Source organism: Mytilus trossulus, unplaced genomic scaffold, assembly GCF_036588685.1.
Source record: "Mytilus trossulus isolate FHL-02 unplaced genomic scaffold, PNRI_Mtr1.1.1.hap1 h1tg000247l__unscaffolded, whole genome shotgun sequence".
NCBI classification, from domain to species: domain Eukaryota; kingdom Metazoa; phylum Mollusca; class Bivalvia; order Mytilida; family Mytilidae; genus Mytilus; species Mytilus trossulus.
In genome coordinates this window covers 831,962-850,135 of record NW_026963318.1, presented here as the reverse complement: position 1 = coordinate 850,135, position 18,174 = coordinate 831,962, and the positions used below count along the sequence as shown (strand labels likewise).

The window sequence follows — 18,174 nt, the reverse complement described above, 5'->3', positions numbered from 1 at the left end:
TGCTGGATATGGAAGTAGTAAAAGGAACATTTAAAACAATTTGAGAGCTTTAATTTGATAAAAGTTTAATTGGTAAATATAATAATTAACCCTAACCCTAACCCTAACCCTAACCCTAACCCTAACCCAAACAAAAATATCATACATTATAAATTATTATTATTATTAATAAAACATGGATGAGATAGAATCATGTGAAAATATAGCCAGACTTGATAACATATTCGATATAATATATGCAAAGTCAGTTTTTGACATTCTGAAGAAGGAAAATCAAGTGGAACACATAAGTGGAGGAAATGCATGGGATTTTTTTTATCAAGTAGAAACAGATAAAGTGTACACCGATTTTGTTAATTTAGTCAGACAATCAAATATTCCAGATAATGTGAGAGTCTACTATCAACTTACATTTTTACAATCAACAGATTGGAAAAATACTATATTGAAAACACCGCACAGAGCATCTCGCATAATAGATAAAGTTGAAAAAATGATAGATTTGGAACCTATTTTTAACAATGGAAAATGATGATTTAGATGAAAAACTTAGGAATGTATATTACAATACAGCAAATGGGGGAGCATACCTAAGTGCTGAAAAAATTTATCAAACGTTGAAGACATCAAGAGATGGAAATGTACCAAGCGTATACAAGATCAGGAAATGGATGGAAAAAATAGACGACTACAATTTACAAAAACCTGTAAAACGTAGAATTAAAAGAGTGAAAATAATTGTATCGGAACCGTATGAGCAATACGATGCTGACCTTATGGATGTATCCAACATACAGAAATATAACAATAAGACACGTTTCCTGTTGGTTGTTATCGATATTTTCACACGGTTTTTATGGATTTATCCATTAAAAAACAAGTTTGGGAAGACAGTAGCTGATGCATTTGAAAAAATCTTCAAACATGGTAAAATCCCTTTGAAGGTTTCCACAGATGCGGGAACTGAATTCAAAAACAAAGATTTGAAACGTGTGTTTAAAAAATATGACATTTACCATCATGTCTATTTAAATTCCGACAGTAGTAAAGCGTCAATAGCAGAGAGGGTCAATTTGACATTTCGGAGGATGATGTTCCGATATTTTACAAAGCATAGAACTTATAGCTATCTCAATGTTCTACAAAATTTGGTAGCAAGTTATAATGCAACGCCACTTAGAAGTTTAAATAATACAGCTCCAAAAGATGTGAATGAGAAAAACAAATATGATTTGTGGGCATATATGTATATTAAAACTCCACCCAAAGAAAAACGAATCAGAGAAAAGAAAGAAACATTAAAAGTACAACGTAAAAGAGGGAAACAGTTTCATTTTAAAATCAATGACATGGTAAGACTGAGCCATTTGAAGAAACCGTTTCAAAGAGCTTATCAGCAACAGTGGACCTCCGAAATATTTAAAATATATAGACGATTTCTAATACATGGGAAAATCTTTTATAAAGTACAAGATTTTTTGGACAAGGAAGTTGTAGGCAATTTCAATTATACAGAGTTGCAGCGTGTGAAAAAGGAGGCTGACGCATTGTGGTTTGTTGAGAAAGTGCTTAAATGGCGAAGGCGGAATGGTCAACGTGAGGGTTATGTAAAATTCCAGGATTGGGATAAACGTTTTTGTCAGTGGATTCCTGAGAGAGATATTGTTGACTTATAAAATGAGCTTTTACATGGTCATTAACAGTAACAAAAATTTAGACATTTACCCACATAACAGACCACACAAATTCCGTACATATCTTCAGACGCCAATAGTGATGAAATCAAAATGGAAAGTCGCATTAGTTGATATTAAATTATCATCAAATAATGATCTATATATATATGCAAACATATGCGGTGATGTAATAGTCGATGGTAACAAACAACCCTTATTGAAGCGAATATGTTGCTGCTCTCAAACTGAATACTACCACTTTGATCAACTTGATTACATTCCAGTGGTGAAAAGTGAAATAAGAGACATTGAATTCTTTATTACTGACATGCAAGGGAGTCATGCATCATTTTTAAAAAATCCAGTGTCGATTACACTGCACTTCAGGTCGTATCCATACTTTGCATGATAATCATGGAATTGAACAATTCTCAATATGTGCTAGACCCTAGGACATGGATAATGTACTATGAAAATCTAGCGAATGACAAACATCACAATTCATATCTTAATAATTCATACAGAAGAACTATCCAGAGTGGTGGTTCCCTCACTAATTCAGCAGCTAGCTTCATGGAACCAATCACATTACCACAAAGTAAACCACATGCGCAATCACCCATTAAACTTGTAACACATGCACAGCAGCAGGTGGAAAATGCTAAGTCGGAAATTAGTCGAGCTGTGAAATAGATAAAACGCAAACGTGGGAAGTTACAAAACAGTAATAGAAAAAGCCATAGAGGGGAGCAGAAGAAAACGAAAAAGACAAAGAAAGGAGGAAGGAAAAATAAAACAAACAGTAAGAAAGGAAGTGTACAGAGTGTGAAAAAAAGATTAAAGAATCAGCTAATTGAAAAGGATAATTTCCAGTAAAATTCAAAATGGCTAAAATAAATCCTGAAACATTTCATGAGCTGCAACCAAGTCAGTTGTCTTTATTCAATCTACCAGGTCATCAAACTGCAGTCACAAGAATCACATATGAACATATTCGACCAGCTGCAACTTTTACAAAGACATCGCCAATAGAGTTTCACATATCTGGTGGAACAGAGTATCTAGACTTAAGTAAATCAACAATGCATGTACGTCTAAGACTTAAAAGAGGAGATGGAACCATAGCAGATAGCAGTGACGTTAATTGCGGGCCTGTGAACTATGTTTTGCATGCATTATTTAATCAAATAGATGTTTTAATTCAAAATAAAATTGTCACATCTTCAACAGGATTTTACCCTTACAAAGCTTATATGCAAACTTTATTGAAATATGGGAAAGAAGCTAAAGAATCGCAGCTCTCAAGTCAATTATGGATAGACGATCATCAAGGAACATTGGATGATGCAGATTGTAACACAGGATCAAATCTTGGGCTCTACAGAAGAACAGCATACATAAAAAATGGTAAAACTGTTGATCTTGAAGGAAACATTTTCCATCCCCTGTTTTCAATGAATCGTTACATATTAAATCAAGTAGGAGTTACTGTGAAATTCTACAGATCGAGACCAGAATTTTATCTAATGTCGGTTGATGAAGATGCTGATTATTACCTTGAGATTGAAGATATGTATCTATCAATAGCAAAGATCCACGTTCACCCCGGCATTGTATATGGCCACGATTCTATACTCAGGACAGTAAACGCTAAATATCCCATTGTGCAAAATGATGTTCGCACAATTTCACTTCCAGCTGGTCAAATAAGTTTTAACTTCAACAACATATTCCAGAATAATAGACCCAATAAGGTATTGATAGCCTTTACGGGGAGTCAAAACATAGCAGGTGACTACTCACTATGTCCGTGGACATTCAAACATTGCCACCTAAGTGAAATAAATCTTAAAGTTGAGGGAGTGCCAGTTTCCGGGAATCCTGTCAGAGTAAAATTTGACTCGTCAAGTGGAGAATCATCCATTGTTGCATTTCGCAATCTATTTGAGGTTGCTGGGAAAACTCTGCAAGACTGTGGTAATGGATTAAACAGAGACAGTTTTTCTGAAGGATATGCCTTGTATGCCTTTCAACTGGAACCAATTTTTGAAGGTTTAGATTATTTAACATTGAAAAGGAATGAACGTGTCAATTTGGAATGCACATTTGATTCTCCCCTCACTGAACCAACAACTATAATCATTTATAGTGAATTTAGTGGATATTTTGAAATAACTCAAACTCGAGACATCATAATTCAAGAATGAACACTATGCAATTGGAGTGTATGATTAATTGTGATGAACTAATGAAGGATAAAATTGTTGGTATATTTGCAGCAGATCAGATACCTAAGATAGTGAGAAATCGACCCATGGGATTTATTTGTAACACTGAAAATCATTTTGAGAATGGTGCACACTGGATCGCCTTTTTCATAAATGAGGAACGAAGAGGGATATTTTTCGACAGCTTCGCACACTCTCCCGATTATTATTCACGTCACTTCTTAAAATTCTTTGAACACAATGCGATATCTCTGGAAATAAATCAAAAACGATTACAGAGTGAGAATTCATCAGTATGCGGTCAATATTGCATTTTCATCTTATCACTCTAATGTAGAGAGTATGATCTAACTAACATTCACGATTTTTTCAGTGATAATCATCAAGCAAACGACATCTTTGTTTTCAATGTGATTGGTAAAACCTATTCACACTGCATATGAAAAAGTGTTTAAAATGATGAGACACATGGTAACAATCATCATTCGAGCAAGAGGTGATCATCATGAGTTTGGTGAAATTTCAAACACCCATGACTTCAATATGTGTCGGTCCAACGGGTTCAGGAAAAACTACATACATTAAAAGATTATTAGAGAACGCTCAGGAAATGTTTACAATACCACCTCAGAAGATATACTACTGTTACAGCATATGGCAAGATGTCTTCGATGAATTGAAAAAAACTGTCTCCAACATTTCATTTCAACTGGAACTGCCTGATGAAAGTGATTTTCTTGTTGATAAGGATATACACACATTATGGATCATTGATGATAAAATGGATGAAGTAGTGGACTGTAAACTGATGCAGAAGATTTATTGCGTTTTAAGTCATCACACCTTAACATCAATTATTTTTATACTACAAAATTTATATCAGAAGGGGAAGGTTATGCGATCAATCAGTTTGAATTCTCACGTCTTTTTTCTTTTCAAAAATGGTAGAGATTCACTGCAAATACAATCTTTAGCTCGACAAATGTTTCCAGGTCAAGTTCGCTTTTTCATGGACGTTTACCAACGTGCAATTAGCAGACCATACAATTGCTTGATAGTGGATATAGCACCAGGTTCAAACCCTGAATATCAGTTGCGCGCAAATCCTTTTCCGGGGGAGGACACGATTGTTTATCAACCAAAATGATTTTAAAAGAATCAAGTAGAAGCTTCCTTAAATTATTGGCGAACACTACACCTGAACAATCTGCTCAAATCATAAAAAGCACGGACCACAGACAATTACAACTATTAGTAGAAATAGTATTCAACTGTCTAAAAAGCGTCATACCATAGTCTGAGAGGGTTAAAAGGAATCTTTCAACTTTTGCAAAGTTCATTCGTGCTGTGGTAGTTAATAATATAACACCTCAGTTGAGGAGAAAACGTTTACTGAAGATAATTGTTATTATTCCAACATTGATATCATCTTTTTTCAAATACTATGACTCGGGAGTTAATACTATTACCCAAGGAGAAATATGAAAGATTGATGAATATGTCCAACCAATGTGAAATTGTTAATGTGAAAGAAAAAGAAAAGGAATATGATGGTAAAGATAGTGACAGTATAAAAACAGAAATAAACCTAGAAGAAGATGTAACCAAACAACATGGTAGTGGTCAGGTTTTGCAAAAAACAGAATTGAAAAATTTAAAAGAAACTGTAGATCGATCAAAATCAGACAATCAAGAGGAAAATAGGATGGATGTTGATGAATATGATGGTGCAGCAGAGGGTAAAGCTATCAAGATGTCTCCTGAAAAATTCTTAAGAAATGTGGAAAAATCGCAAAATCGCAAAAGATTAAAGAGTAAATGGTTATCATTTCATTTGTAATGAAGAAGTGGATTATTTAAAACTATTGGAGACTTCAATCAATCACTTGTATTTTTCTTTAAATTTGTCTATATTTATATATGTATATAATATATTGTCTATTTGTATATTTACACTGTGTACCTTTAAATTTAATTAATAAAATAAATATTTAGATAACATATGTTCGCCTATTAGTTCTAGTCCACGATCGCGTAGTATATATAAAACGTTGAAAGTGCTATTGATATCACAATTGTCATGGCTGATGATCATTTCTGCGAGGATTTATTGCGTCTTTATCCTGACAGTAACCCTCAATATCAACAGCAGTTGCGAGAGTTAAATGATCGATTGAGTGTTGATAATGACAACAGATCAAATCTTACGGTTAAGGTCTATTCATGTTATTATTGTAAACTTCTGTTTGATCACCCTTCCAAACTGAAGAGACACCAGAGAAACAGTTGTACATTTCCATGTCGACAATGTGATAGACATTTTGATTCAGCGGAAAATTTGTTTAAACATAGCAACATCGATCATACAACTTATCAGACTGGTTCAGGAAACACTGATTCAAATTCACATACTACAATCAAACATAAAAGTGTGGATAAGTCTGCTCTCTTGGGAATAGCACGAGCTCGTTTCATTTATCCGAATGAGGATAATGGGGAAAAGTATGATCTTCTAGCATTTTTATCTGGAATTAAGCATGAGGTAAAAACTCATTTACAAGAGATGTGTGTTGAACTCGGTCATATTAAGTGGTATATGAATTGTCTTGTGCAAATGATCAAGCCGAATGGAGGTGAAGGTGGTAATGATTTAAAGAATAATGCACATTTTATCTCGAAGACATCGAATCTAGTTGATAGAGCAAATATAGATGATGAACATGATATTAATGTGACATATCAAAAAATATTCAAAAGTTTTGATGAGTATATACGAAATGGGAGCGGTTGGTCATTAGATCATATTAAACACATTGAGATTAATACAGCTAAATATAAACCTTTAGGCGGTGGATCGTATATACCCCTACCAAGAACTCTTGCTGCAACCAGAGCGTTACTCAACATAAGAAACTTAGATGAAAAATGTTTTGTATATGCTATTATAGCATCCATACATCCTACGTGTTCAGGTGACCCTTCTAAAGTGCATCACTACATCCCATATGAACATGAATTGAACATGGAAGGTATACAATTGCCCGTTGCACCATCATTTGTGAGTAAATTTGAAAGGCAGAATAACATTTCAGTAATGGTGTTAGGATTTGAAGAGGGTGAATTTTTCCCCCTCCATGTAACAGGTCTAAGAGAAGCTCATCATGAAGTTGACTTATTGTATTTGAAAAGTGGGAATAAAAGTCACTGGTGTTTGATTACAGATCTCAATAGACTTTTATATCGAACAAAATGCTTGGGACGCAGTCATAAGTATTGCAGATTCTGTTTATCAGGTTTCACCAGTGAACATACTTTAGAGAAACATATAAAATACTGCTCAAAATTTGAAGCTCAACATGTGACATATCCCACCAAGGGGGTAGACGATATACTAACATTTCAAGATCACGCCAAACAGTTACAAACATCATTTGTTATTTATGCTGACATGGAAACATTTTGCGAACCTATGGTTACTGAAGAGCCAGAAGATAATCGAACCAGCACAACGAAATTAACAAAGTTGATACCATGCGGGTACGGTTATCAAGTTGTTTGCATCGATGACAGATACACTCAACCACCTAAAATATATAGAGGTGAAAATGTTAGTGAACACTTCCTTCATAGTCTTCTTGACGAAAATAAACGTATAAAGGCTATTTTGAACAATCCTGAACCCTTGTGCATGACTGTTGAAGATGAGGAAGATTTTCAATCAAGTACACATTGCCACATTTGCATGGAAGAATTTACAGATTCCACTATCCGCGTTCGAGACCATGCACATGTTTCAGGTAAATTTCGTGGCGCTTCATGCAGAGATTGCAATCTTAATTTTAAAGAACACACATTCGTGCCAGTTATATTTCATAACCTGAAACAGTTTGATGCACATTTAATCTGTTCCTCGATAGGTATTTTCAAGAGTGAAGAAATTGGTTGCATAGCCACGAATGCAGAAAAGTACATCAGTTTCAACCTATCCAATCTGCGCTTTATCGATTCATACCAGTTTTTGAATTGTTCACTAGAGGAATTGGTATCGTCAATGTCTAAGGAGAATCCGAAAGAAACATTTAAACATTTTACAAAAGAATTTGATGATGATAAGCGGATTGCTCTTTTGTTGAAAAAAGGAACATATCCTTACGAATACATTGACAATGCAGCAAGGTTCAATGAAACTGAATTACCCTCTATAGACAAATTCTACAGCAATTTATCAGAGAAAACAATTAGTCAAACCGAGTATGAACATGCGCAACGGGTATGGAATCAAATGAATATTAAGAATATAGGCGAATATCATGATCTTTATCTAAAAACTGACGTTCTATTATTAGCTGATGTATTTGAAACTTTCAGGAAGAAGTGGATAACGAACTATTCCCTCGACCCTGCAAATTATTACACTCTTCCAGGGCTTTCCTGGCAATCTGCATTGAAAATGACTGGTGTGAGACTTGAGCTATTGACAGATCCTACAATGTGGCTCTTCTTTGAGCAGAGTATACGAGGAGGTTTAACAATGGTGAGCTGCAGACATGCAAAAGCAAACAATCCCTACTTGAGCAATTATGATCCAGCTTTACCAACTTCATACTTGATGTATGTAGATGCGAACAATTTATACGGTTTAAGCATGAGCATGCCATTAGCTGTGGGGAAATTCCAGTGGTTGTCAGAAGAGGAAATAAACGATTTCAATGTCTTAAATGTATCCAATAACGCTGACATCGGATATGTCATTGAATGCGATTTGGATTACCCAGATAACTTACACGATCTTCACAATGATTTTCCTCTTGCAGTTGAAAAAGGAGTGATAACAAATGAAATGCTTTCACCTCATTCACGTCATCTGTATGAGCAAGCAAATGATGATGGGAAAGAATACCAACCGAGCACCAAATTGCTAGCTACTTTGAAAGATAAAAAGCATTACATCTTGCACTATGTGAATCTAAAGTTATACCTCAAACTAGGTTTGGTTTTGAAGAAGATTCACAATATAGTTTCATTTGAACAGCGTCCATGGTTGAAACAGTATATTGACTTCAATACTGAAATGAGGAAAAAGGCTACTAGCAATTTCGAGCAAAAACTTTTTAAAAATGGCAACAATGCTATTTTCGGTAAATCAATGGAATCGTTGCGGAAACATATCAACTTCTCTCTCTGTCATAGGTGGGATAAGTTTCAAAAACTTACTGCAAAATCATCATTTAAAAGCTTTAAGATATTCAACGACCACTTGTGCGGCGTGCTACAAACCAAAACAAAAATTTTCTTCAACAAACCAATTTACCTAGGACAAATGATTCTCGATCTGTCAAAGGCGCACATGGTTGATTACTACTACAACCACATGAAAAAACTATACAAGGAGAATGTAACATTATGTTACACAGATACTGACAGTTTCATTATGCATGTGAGAACTGATGACATATATAGAGACATGTCGTTAAACAGTGAGCTATATGACTTTTCAAATTATCCAGCTGATCACCCTCTTTACACCAAAGACAGGAAATCGATTATTGGTTTATTCAAAGATGAATGCAAGTCCATTCAAATGGTGGAATATATCGGACTAAGAGCAAAAATGTATAGTTTTATCACCGCAGACGACAAGGAAACTGTAGTAGCAAAGGGTATTAAAACCCGAAATGTTAGATTCGAACAATATAAAAACACCTTGTTCAATTGTTCTCCACTACTCTCGCATATGTACACTTTGAGAAGTTTCAACCATCAGATTCACATGGTGAAGGTTGTGAAAAGTGGACTATCACCATATGATGACAAGAGACACTTGCTGGATGATAATGTGCATTCGCTAGCATATTTTCATAGAAAATTAAAAGAAAAACATTAATACAATTGTAAATTGAAAAAAAAATCCATATCCGTAATAAATTCAAGAAAAAGAAAACACACTGTACAATAATTATATAATATTTTATTTCATGTAAATAAATATATGATTTTATAATAAAATATATCAACATATTTAAGTTTTATCCGTTTGCTATCAACCTGGGGAAGTGAAATACATAGGGCAATGGGGAGTAGCATGGTAAAATGGCGACTTTAACTTAAAAACCCCAATGAAAATACATAACTTTAAAACCCAAATGGACCTTCAAACAAACTTCAAACATAATGACAATAGGACAATGGGGAATAACACCTTCAAACATTAAGGCAATAGGACAATGGGGAATAACACCTTCAAACATAGGACAATGTGAAATAACACCTTCGAACATTAGAACAATGGGGAATAGCACCTTCAAACATTAGAACAATGGGGAATAACACCTTCAAACATTATGTCAATGGGGAATAACACCTTCAAATGGGGAATAACACCTTCAAACACACCAGTGAAATACATTGGACAATGGGGAATAACACCTTCAAACACGATGAAAATATTACAAATAAATTTTAGATTAAAATATAAGAGACATATTCTTTGGTAAATTAAACACAATTATGAAAATGGGGAATTACACCTTCAAACGCACCAGTGAAATACATTGTGCAATGGGGAAAAAGACCTTCAAACACGATGAAAATATTACAAATAAATTTCTTAAATTTTAGATTAAAATATATGAGACATATTCTTTGGTAAATTAAACACGTGAAAATCGCATGTTTAATATTTTCCTTAAAATATCGGAAAAGTTCTCCCTATTGAACGAAAGTCCGAGTGAATTTAAAACAGACCCTGGGACGTTCTTTAAATGAATGAATATCTCTTCAGATGTGAAATGGCTGCATTCCCTTATCATTTTATTTAATTGATATCTTTGATCAAAAATTTCCTCGGCAGCATTAAACACATCTAATTCGGCAAATCCAGGATTTAAAACAAATTGAAAGTCTGCATAATCCATAAAAATAATTAAAATTGGTGAGGGAATTTTACAAAAAAATCTCTCATTTGAATATCACATTTTGTTGTTAATTTATTATAAATACATGCAACAGATAAAGTTCTTAATGAAGGTGGAGCTGACCGCTTTCGTTTTTCACTCAGTGTCTTTTTTTCTACTTCTTCTCCCATTGTCCTTTTTCTGTTCTGATTGGCTAAAAGAAATAAATAAGATACATAAACTCTAGTAAAATAGTTTTCACATCATAAATCTACAGATACATGCATGAAAACAAATGAACAAAGTGCGACACCTGTATTAAGAAATTGGATTTCATAATGGAGATTTCTAAAATAAATGAAAAGGATGAATTGAGTAGTGCAAATGTGGAAGAATATTCACTTAAAATGACAGATGAGCATGATTACAATTTTATCAATATGGATACAGCTGAAATCAGTGACCAGTTTCCACAACTGCACAGGCTTGGTGCAAAGATGAAAATTGTCGGATTGTTATTCTGTTCGATAACTCTAGCAGTTATATTAATAAATGGACCATTAAACAGTGAAAATGATCCTCCATTCATATCTGATGATGTTAAACGAAACAGTAGCGGAAACGATTTATTTTGTAATAAAATGGACACTTTTGCTTTATCTGAAGATATTTTTGTAAATACATGTATATTGAATAGTGAACTGTTTGTATTATTGAGAAATGATCCTCTTAGAAATGAGATCGCTTTAAATCAAAGGCAATGGTTTTATCTTAAAGCGAGTATTTCACATATTGATAAATCAATCTTTGATTGGAAAAATGTTGCTAAGTTATGAATGATTTCTATCCTAACTATTGTATATAAGAACATATTAGAAACAGAATAAAAATTTGATCACTTACTGGTGTTATCTTCACTCGCCATCTTCAACTGCTTCAGAAAGTATGAATCCAGCTCCAGCTGTTTTCTTTTTCTTCTTTAGCCCCTTGAACGGGCCAGATTCTGCTGCAACAATCACCTTTCTGACGTCCGACTCTGACACTCCCGCCTCCTCATCGCTATCGCTGATAGCAATCACCTTTCTCTAAAATAAGAATATCATAATATAGAAAATCATCTTAAAATTTTAAAGTTATTTCAATGTTTTCAATTTTTTTTTTTTTTTTTTTTTTTTTTTTTCTTTTTATGGTACATTTAATTGGATAATTACTTTAAATTCATAAACTTGAAAATTATAACTACTTATTTTGATTTACATAGAAAAAAAAAAAAAAAAAAGTTGTTTTACCTTTCTTTTCAAAGTAACTTTTTTTACTTCTTCTTCTTCTACTTCTTCTTCTTCTTCTTCTTCTTCTTCTTCTTCTTCTTCTTCTTCTTCTTCTTCTTCTTCTTCTTCTTCTTCTTCTTCTTCTTCTTCTTCTTCTTCTTCTTCTTCTTCCTCTTCAACAACTATAACCTTCTTTTTCCTGCTAGGTTTTTGCAGCTAAAAAAATTAATATATAATAAAAACAATTGAACGTGTAAGAAATCATATAAATCAACGTTTGCTGTGGGAAAGAAATTCGTATTTATTAGCGGTTGAGAAATTTACCTAGAAACAAAAATGTTGAAATATCTGCAACTGAACGTTTATCAAAACATTTTTTACTTGCTATCAATAACTTTGAAAATTAATACTAACAGTGGTGAAATCAACCCAGAAACAAGTGAAATATCTGCAGCTGAACGCAAGCCGCTTGTAAATACTCTCTATCAATAACTTACTTTTAACTAAAACGTTTGTTGTATATTAAACCTATAAAGTATATATTTATGTTCAATTATTTGCTGTTGAAGGATAATTAGAACGTTTATCATATAGTTTTTACTCGCTTTCAATAACTTTGAAAATTATGTGTACTTACTAGCAGTAGTGAAATTTACGAAAAAACATATAAGGTGAAACATCTGCAGCTGGTGCTTTTATTAAACACTCGCAATATCTTACTTTAAAATAATTTTGTAGATCGCTCCTATTTCTTAGAGAATAAAATATATATCACGCTCAACTATTTGCTGCTGAACGATAATAATTTAGCTATATGTTCATGTAAATATTTACTGCTAAATATTAGAAATCACTAACCTGTTTTTTTATTTCTGCCTCAGCTTTTAAAAGAACTGGCTTCAGATTGCATAGCTCTTTAAACTCATCAGTCCCAAGAGTTATGCTTCTGCTACTTGTTAAACTGCCTATGTGGATATAAACATATCCCTTGTACGGTGTAACCGCAATGTTCTTCTTTCTTCCAAAATTCAACTCAGCCCGCTCTACTTCTCCACCAAATCCCCTCATGTACTCAACCTGGTTCATCATTTTTATCGCTTTATGATAGAATTGAGTGTACCGCGTTAATAAAGGAATAAAGCTTCCGTTTCATTAAATTTGAATAATAGTTTCCAACACTTATTTACTCCTAAAGGCTCGCCAACCTTCCATTATCCATGTTACACCATTTTATTAATTCATATTACATCTCATTACTATTTTTTCTCTCTATATATAATTTTTCCTTCATTAAAACAAAACCTATTTTCTTTTCTTTTCTTTGGATCATATTTTCAATGGTAAATCGAGTTGGATTTTGACGATTATTTTTACATCTCATTACTATCTCCTTTTTTTTCTCTCTCTCTCTCGCTCTAATTTTTTTCATCGTTAAAACACCTTTTTTCTTTTCTTTGGATCATAGTTTCAATGGTGAATCCTATCTCCTTTTTCTCTCTCTCTATTTTTTCCTTCGTTAGAACATAAGCGACTTTTTTCTTTTCTTTGGATCATCTTTTCTTTGGATCATATTTTCAATGGTGGATCATATCTCCTTTTTCTCTCTCTCTCTATTTTTCCCCCTACATGCTACTTTTTTCTTTTCTTTTCTTTGGATCGTAGTTAATTGTTTTGCTCATGACTTTTTTGCAGCTAGCTAATTTTTCCCATGTGTAAATATTTCATTTGATAAGATTTGAGATTGAAGCTTGTGGATTACCATCTTTTATAATTAATAGTTGATAAAAATGTTTTAAGCAAAGTTTTTGTTTTGCAAATTTCTAGATATGCTCTTTTCTTTTCTTTGGATCATTGTAAATGGTGAATCTTGTTTTGTTCATGACTTTTTTTTCAGCTAGCTTCTTTTTTCCTGTGTAAATATTTCATTTTCTTGACAAGATTTGAGATTGAAGCTTGTGGTTTGACCTCTTTGAAGAGTTGTCTCATCAGCAATTAAACCATATTTCTTTTATAATTAATAAATTTAAAGTAGATAAAAATTAATTAAGCAAAGTTTTTGTTTGCAAATTTCTAGATGATATACAAATGGTGTCAACTGGTAATCATCCACATTGATTGGGGTAGCAATGCAGTGGGAAAAGTTTAAGAAAAGTCTAATTTATTAACACATATCAAATACAAATACTTTATTCCATGAAACAACATAGTAAGTTTCAAAACAAATCAAGTTTTCTGCACTATTTATATAACAATTGTAAATAATATAAACAAGAGAACTATCAAATGAAATTTGGTTATAAAAAACTTACATCATTTGTAATGCACCATTTTTTTCACATAAAACATGTTATAGAAAGCACCATGACAGCGGTTACAAATCAAGAATTTTTATATATTTATCTCTAGGTTTAACTTAATCATATAGCACTATAAAAAGTAATAAAAACAAAAGAAAAAAAGTTTAAGCAAACACAATATGATAAAATATGCGATAATATGTTGTAATTAAATTTGGATGCTGTAAATTCTCATATGAAAAAATTCCAAAGATGAAAATGATGATAAAGTAAACATAAAAACAAAAAGTTCTCCAAACATTATATACATATATATATTATTTACATATATACAATAATACCAATCATATTTGTTTTTTAATTTAATTTATTTCTATTACAAAACTAAACATATGTAAATGGAAAACTAAAAAGAATAATTTAATGAAAGGAATAGATTAATAATGAACTTTAATACCAGAGAAAGTAGATTATTTAATGAAAAGAATAGATTTATAATGAAATTTATGGTTTGAATGAGCATGAAACATATAAACTAAGGTGAATTTATAAAAACAAACTACATGTATACTACTATTTACAATATAATAAAATGAGAGTAGAGAAATGCGAGTATAATCAAAATCTTTTCTTTAATTAAAATAAAGTGTAACTAATCCAAATAAATCAAATGAAAGAAAATTGAAAAGTTTTGGTGATATAATTTTTCATAATATAAGTAGATTTGTAGAATACATCCTCATCAGTGATTATTAAAATTTAGATAACAGTGTATAAATAAGTTTATAAAATTTAGAAAAAAGATTATAAAATTTAGAAAAAAAAAAATAAAAAAAATATAAAATTTAGAAAAAAAATTTAAAAAATTTCATAAAATTTAAAAGTTTAGAAAATTAATCATAGGTTAGTCTCTGTGGCCGAATAGATATCCTGTTTGATCTTCTCAATATTCTTGGTGGTTGTTGTTGTGCTGGGGCTACTCGTCTGTTATTTTCACGTGGTGGAAAAAAATAATTTATAATTTCTTGAAGCCTTTCATAAATTGCGATGAGGATATATTCTACAAATTAAAAAGTAGTAAATACAGAGATAGATATTAACTTAAACAGTTTTTTTTGGTGTATTAACAAAATCTGCAATTTCTATTTCGGATAGTGAATCTGCATCGACATTGAAGGAGAATTGGTGTTGGCGGAAATTGGTTTTTGCAGTTCTCTTCTTTTTGCAGATGCAAAATAACATCAGCGACAAGAGCATAACACATGCTAGAGATGCTGTAAAGATAAATTTGAATATGTCACTTACTTTAAAAATTATAAAATATATTGATATATATAAATAGATTAGACCATTGGTTTTTCTGTTTGAATTGTCTTTATAGCTTACTGTTTGGTGTGAGCTTTTGCTCTGTGTTGAAGGTCATACTTTGATCTATAATACATTGGCACTCATACCGCATCTTTTTCTTATTTATAAATAAGTGTTTTTATTAGAACATGTATATATTTTTATTTTATTTATTTATTTTATTTTTATATTGTTTGTCAATCAAATAAATAAATTAAATTTAGATACTTACCAAAAATCATTATAAGAATGATCTTAATATTATCTAGACCCTTGTCTTCCTCCTGTGCATGTGGTGTTGACTTTGTCAAAAACTGACTTTGCATATATTATATCGAATATGTTATCAAGTCTGGCTATATTTTCACATGATTCTATCTCATCCATGTTTTATTAATAATAATAATAATTTATAATGTATGATATTTTTGTTTGGGTTAGGGTTAGGGTTAGGGTTAGGGTTAGGGTTAGGGTTAATTATTATATTTACCAATTAAACTTTTATCAAATTAAAGCTCTCAAATTGTTTTAAATGTTCCTTTTACTACTTCCATATCCAGCATATCAACAATTTAAATGATTGGTAATGCGTTAAATTGTTTAATGAAATGAAATTTTTTTTTAAATGTTCAATTTACTTTTACTACTTCCATATCCAGCATATCAACAATGTTAAATTGATTGGTAATGCATTAAAATTGTTTAATGCAGTGAGAAAAAAAAATAAAAACATTCTTTTATATTTTACAAATTAAAAATCAATATTTTGATATTATCCAACAAATATATTATGCAATTTTTGCTGACGGGGGCAAAATTTTTGTCAACGTGGCAAAAATATTTGCTGCTGCCACACAATATATACTACTTATATATGTAGTATATCCTCTTCCTTCACGCTTCTTAAGTAGTTTTGAAAAAGTTATTTTCACACCTTTTTTTTTGCTGCAAACGATTTTACGGCTCCATTTACAAGTTTATATGGTTTGTCAGCTCGAACATTATAAAGTACAATACGTCTAGTCCTTTTTCGAACTACTCCCCTAAATACTGAAGTATCGCTGTCTGAAACTAATGGTTCAATTGGCTGTCCTTTGTTCCCTTTTGGTATTTGGTCATTACCTGATAATACAACACTAGGTTTGACAGAACGTGATAAGGTTTTAGAGTTTGATTAAAACGGTCATTTGTGATTTCACTATCATTATCCGTGTACGTTGGGTAATGTCACTGTTCAGGAGTCACCATGCTCACGCTTTCAATTTGTGCTTCATTTCCAAACTGGTCTGTGTCATTTTCTCGTGTTATAAATTCGGTATTAGGATTTGATGATAATTTTGAATCTTTAACAACGTCAGAAAATAGTTTTTTCTGCACCATAGACATCTGTTTACATTTTCCATCGATTGCTTCTAAACGATTAAAAATCTTTAAATTTGTTTCTTTTTGTTCTTCGTTTTGTCTGTTTTCATCTTCTGATTCTCGTAAGTGTTGTGATTTCAGTTTTAATCCAGACTGTAACTTCGTATTTTTATCACGTAATTCAGCTAGTTGTGATTTTTGGTTCATAAGTTCAATGTCTTTTAAATCAATTTTATTTCGTAAATTCTTAATTTCTCCATCATACTTCGTAACCATTTTGTCAATTTTCCCTTCTGTATTCTTTACATGTTCATCGAAACTTTGTTTGAGTTCTAAAATCAACGCTATAATAACTGCGTTATTTGTTTGTTTAGTTTTGTTCTGTTTGTTAGTTTTACACATATATCTGTAATTTTCGAGTCACTATCATCGCCTCCCGTAGTCATACGTCGCGGACTTTTAGATATACATTGCTTTAATTCTGAAATATTCTTAGCTCCTTCCAAGTTTTTCACCGATATTGTCTCGCTGTGCTCTTTCAACAAGCTTTGTGTCTTTCAAAGTCAGTTCTCTCTTACGTAAAAGGACGAAAAGGGAGTTTCGAATGGGTCGCATATCTTGTGTAGTTGTATGTTTAATTAACTCACCTGTAAATGGCTCTAATCTACTAATATTGGATGTTAGTACTCTTAATTTCAGCGTAAATAAGATATTTATATATATATATTAAAAATCTCCCACGTTGTGGATTAGCACAATGTTAACCTTAATTTGGAAACCATGCATCCAGTATTCCTGCCGTACCAAAAAAAATATTAACTAAAATCATTGATACATGGATCAGATGGTTTTTCAAGTGAATTTTTTTAATTTTTCTGGTCTGACTTAAAAAAAATTGTTGTAAGATCTTTGAATGCAGGGTATGATAAACGGAAACTTTCTGTTATTCAAAAACAGGGGATAATTACATGTCTTCCAAAGGGTAACAAACCTAGAATATTTTTTTAAAAACTGGCGCCTTATATCTTTGCTTAATACTGTATATAAAATTGGCTTTGGGGTTAAAGCAAGAAGATTTAGAACAGTTTTGACTAAACTTATTG

At 32.0% G+C, this 18,174-nt stretch overlaps 4 protein-coding genes and 1 long non-coding RNA gene across 5 annotated transcripts; 3 read left to right on the top strand and 2 right to left on the bottom strand.

Moving 5' to 3' along the window:
* Positions 1–521: 521 nt before the first annotated feature.
* LOC134701652 (uncharacterized) lies at positions 522–1,676 on the top strand. The gene has a single exon (XM_063562790.1). The coding sequence runs from the start codon at positions 522–524 to the stop codon at positions 1,674–1,676; it is 1,155 nt and encodes a 384-aa protein (XP_063418860.1).
* An 884-nt stretch (positions 1,677–2,560) lies between these two features.
* On the top strand, positions 2,561–3,883 carry LOC134701651 (uncharacterized protein F54H12.2-like). The gene has a single exon (XM_063562789.1). The coding sequence runs from the start codon at positions 2,561–2,563 to the stop codon at positions 3,881–3,883; it is 1,323 nt and encodes a 440-aa protein (XP_063418859.1).
* Positions 3,884–5,984: 2,101 nt separating this feature from the next.
* Positions 5,985–9,993, top strand: LOC134701650 (uncharacterized). The gene is made up of 2 exons (XM_063562788.1): positions 5,985–9,042; positions 9,929–9,993. The coding sequence occupies exons 1-2, from the start codon at positions 5,985–5,987 to the stop codon at positions 9,991–9,993; spliced, it is 3,123 nt and encodes a 1,040-aa protein (XP_063418858.1).
* Positions 9,857–13,290, bottom strand: LOC134701572 (histone H3.v1-like). The gene is made up of 4 exons (XM_063562705.1): positions 12,924–13,290; positions 12,087–12,281; positions 11,701–11,882; positions 9,857–11,011 (listed from the first exon to the last, which is right to left on the bottom strand). The coding sequence occupies exons 1-3, from the start codon at positions 13,152–13,154 to the stop codon at positions 11,712–11,714; spliced, it is 597 nt and encodes a 198-aa protein (XP_063418775.1). The 5' UTR covers positions 13,155–13,290; the 3' UTR covers positions 9,857–11,011; positions 11,701–11,711.
* A 946-nt stretch (positions 13,291–14,236) lies between these two features.
* LOC134701621 (uncharacterized) lies at positions 14,237–16,576 on the bottom strand. Its single transcript, XR_010104164.1, has 2 exons — positions 15,942–16,576; positions 14,237–15,636 (listed from the first exon to the last, which is right to left on the bottom strand). It is a non-coding gene; the product is annotated as an uncharacterized LOC134701621 (long non-coding RNA).
* Positions 16,577–18,174: the final 1,598 nt, after the last annotated feature.

What these genes read in the sequence shown, in the direction of transcription:
- LOC134701650 (XM_063562788.1), top strand. Translation starts at nt 5,985, where the DNA reads ATGGCTGATGATCATTTCTGCGAGGATTTATTGCGTCTTTATCCTGAC. An exon ending in TGGCAACAATGCTATTTTCG is followed by an intron (nt 9,043 to 9,928) that starts GTAAATCAATGG and finishes AACATATTTAAG; the next exon opens with TTTTATCCGTTTGCTATCAA.
- LOC134701572 (XM_063562705.1), bottom strand. Translation starts at nt 13,154, where the DNA reads ATGATGAACCAGGTTGAGTACATGAGGGGATTTGGTGGAGAAGTAGAG. An exon ending in AGGCAGAAATAAAAAAACAG is followed by an intron (nt 12,282 to 12,923) that starts GTTAGTGATTTC and finishes TAATTTTTTTAG; the next exon opens with CTGCAAAAACCTAGCAGGAA. An exon ending in AAGTTACTTTGAAAAGAAAG is followed by an intron (nt 11,883 to 12,086) that starts GTAAAACAACTT and finishes TTCTTATTTTAG; the next exon opens with AGAAAGGTGATTGCTATCAG.
- LOC134701651 (XM_063562789.1), top strand. Translation starts at nt 2,561, where the DNA reads ATGGCTAAAATAAATCCTGAAACATTTCATGAGCTGCAACCAAGTCAG.
- LOC134701652 (XM_063562790.1), top strand. Translation starts at nt 522, where the DNA reads ATGGAAAATGATGATTTAGATGAAAAACTTAGGAATGTATATTACAAT.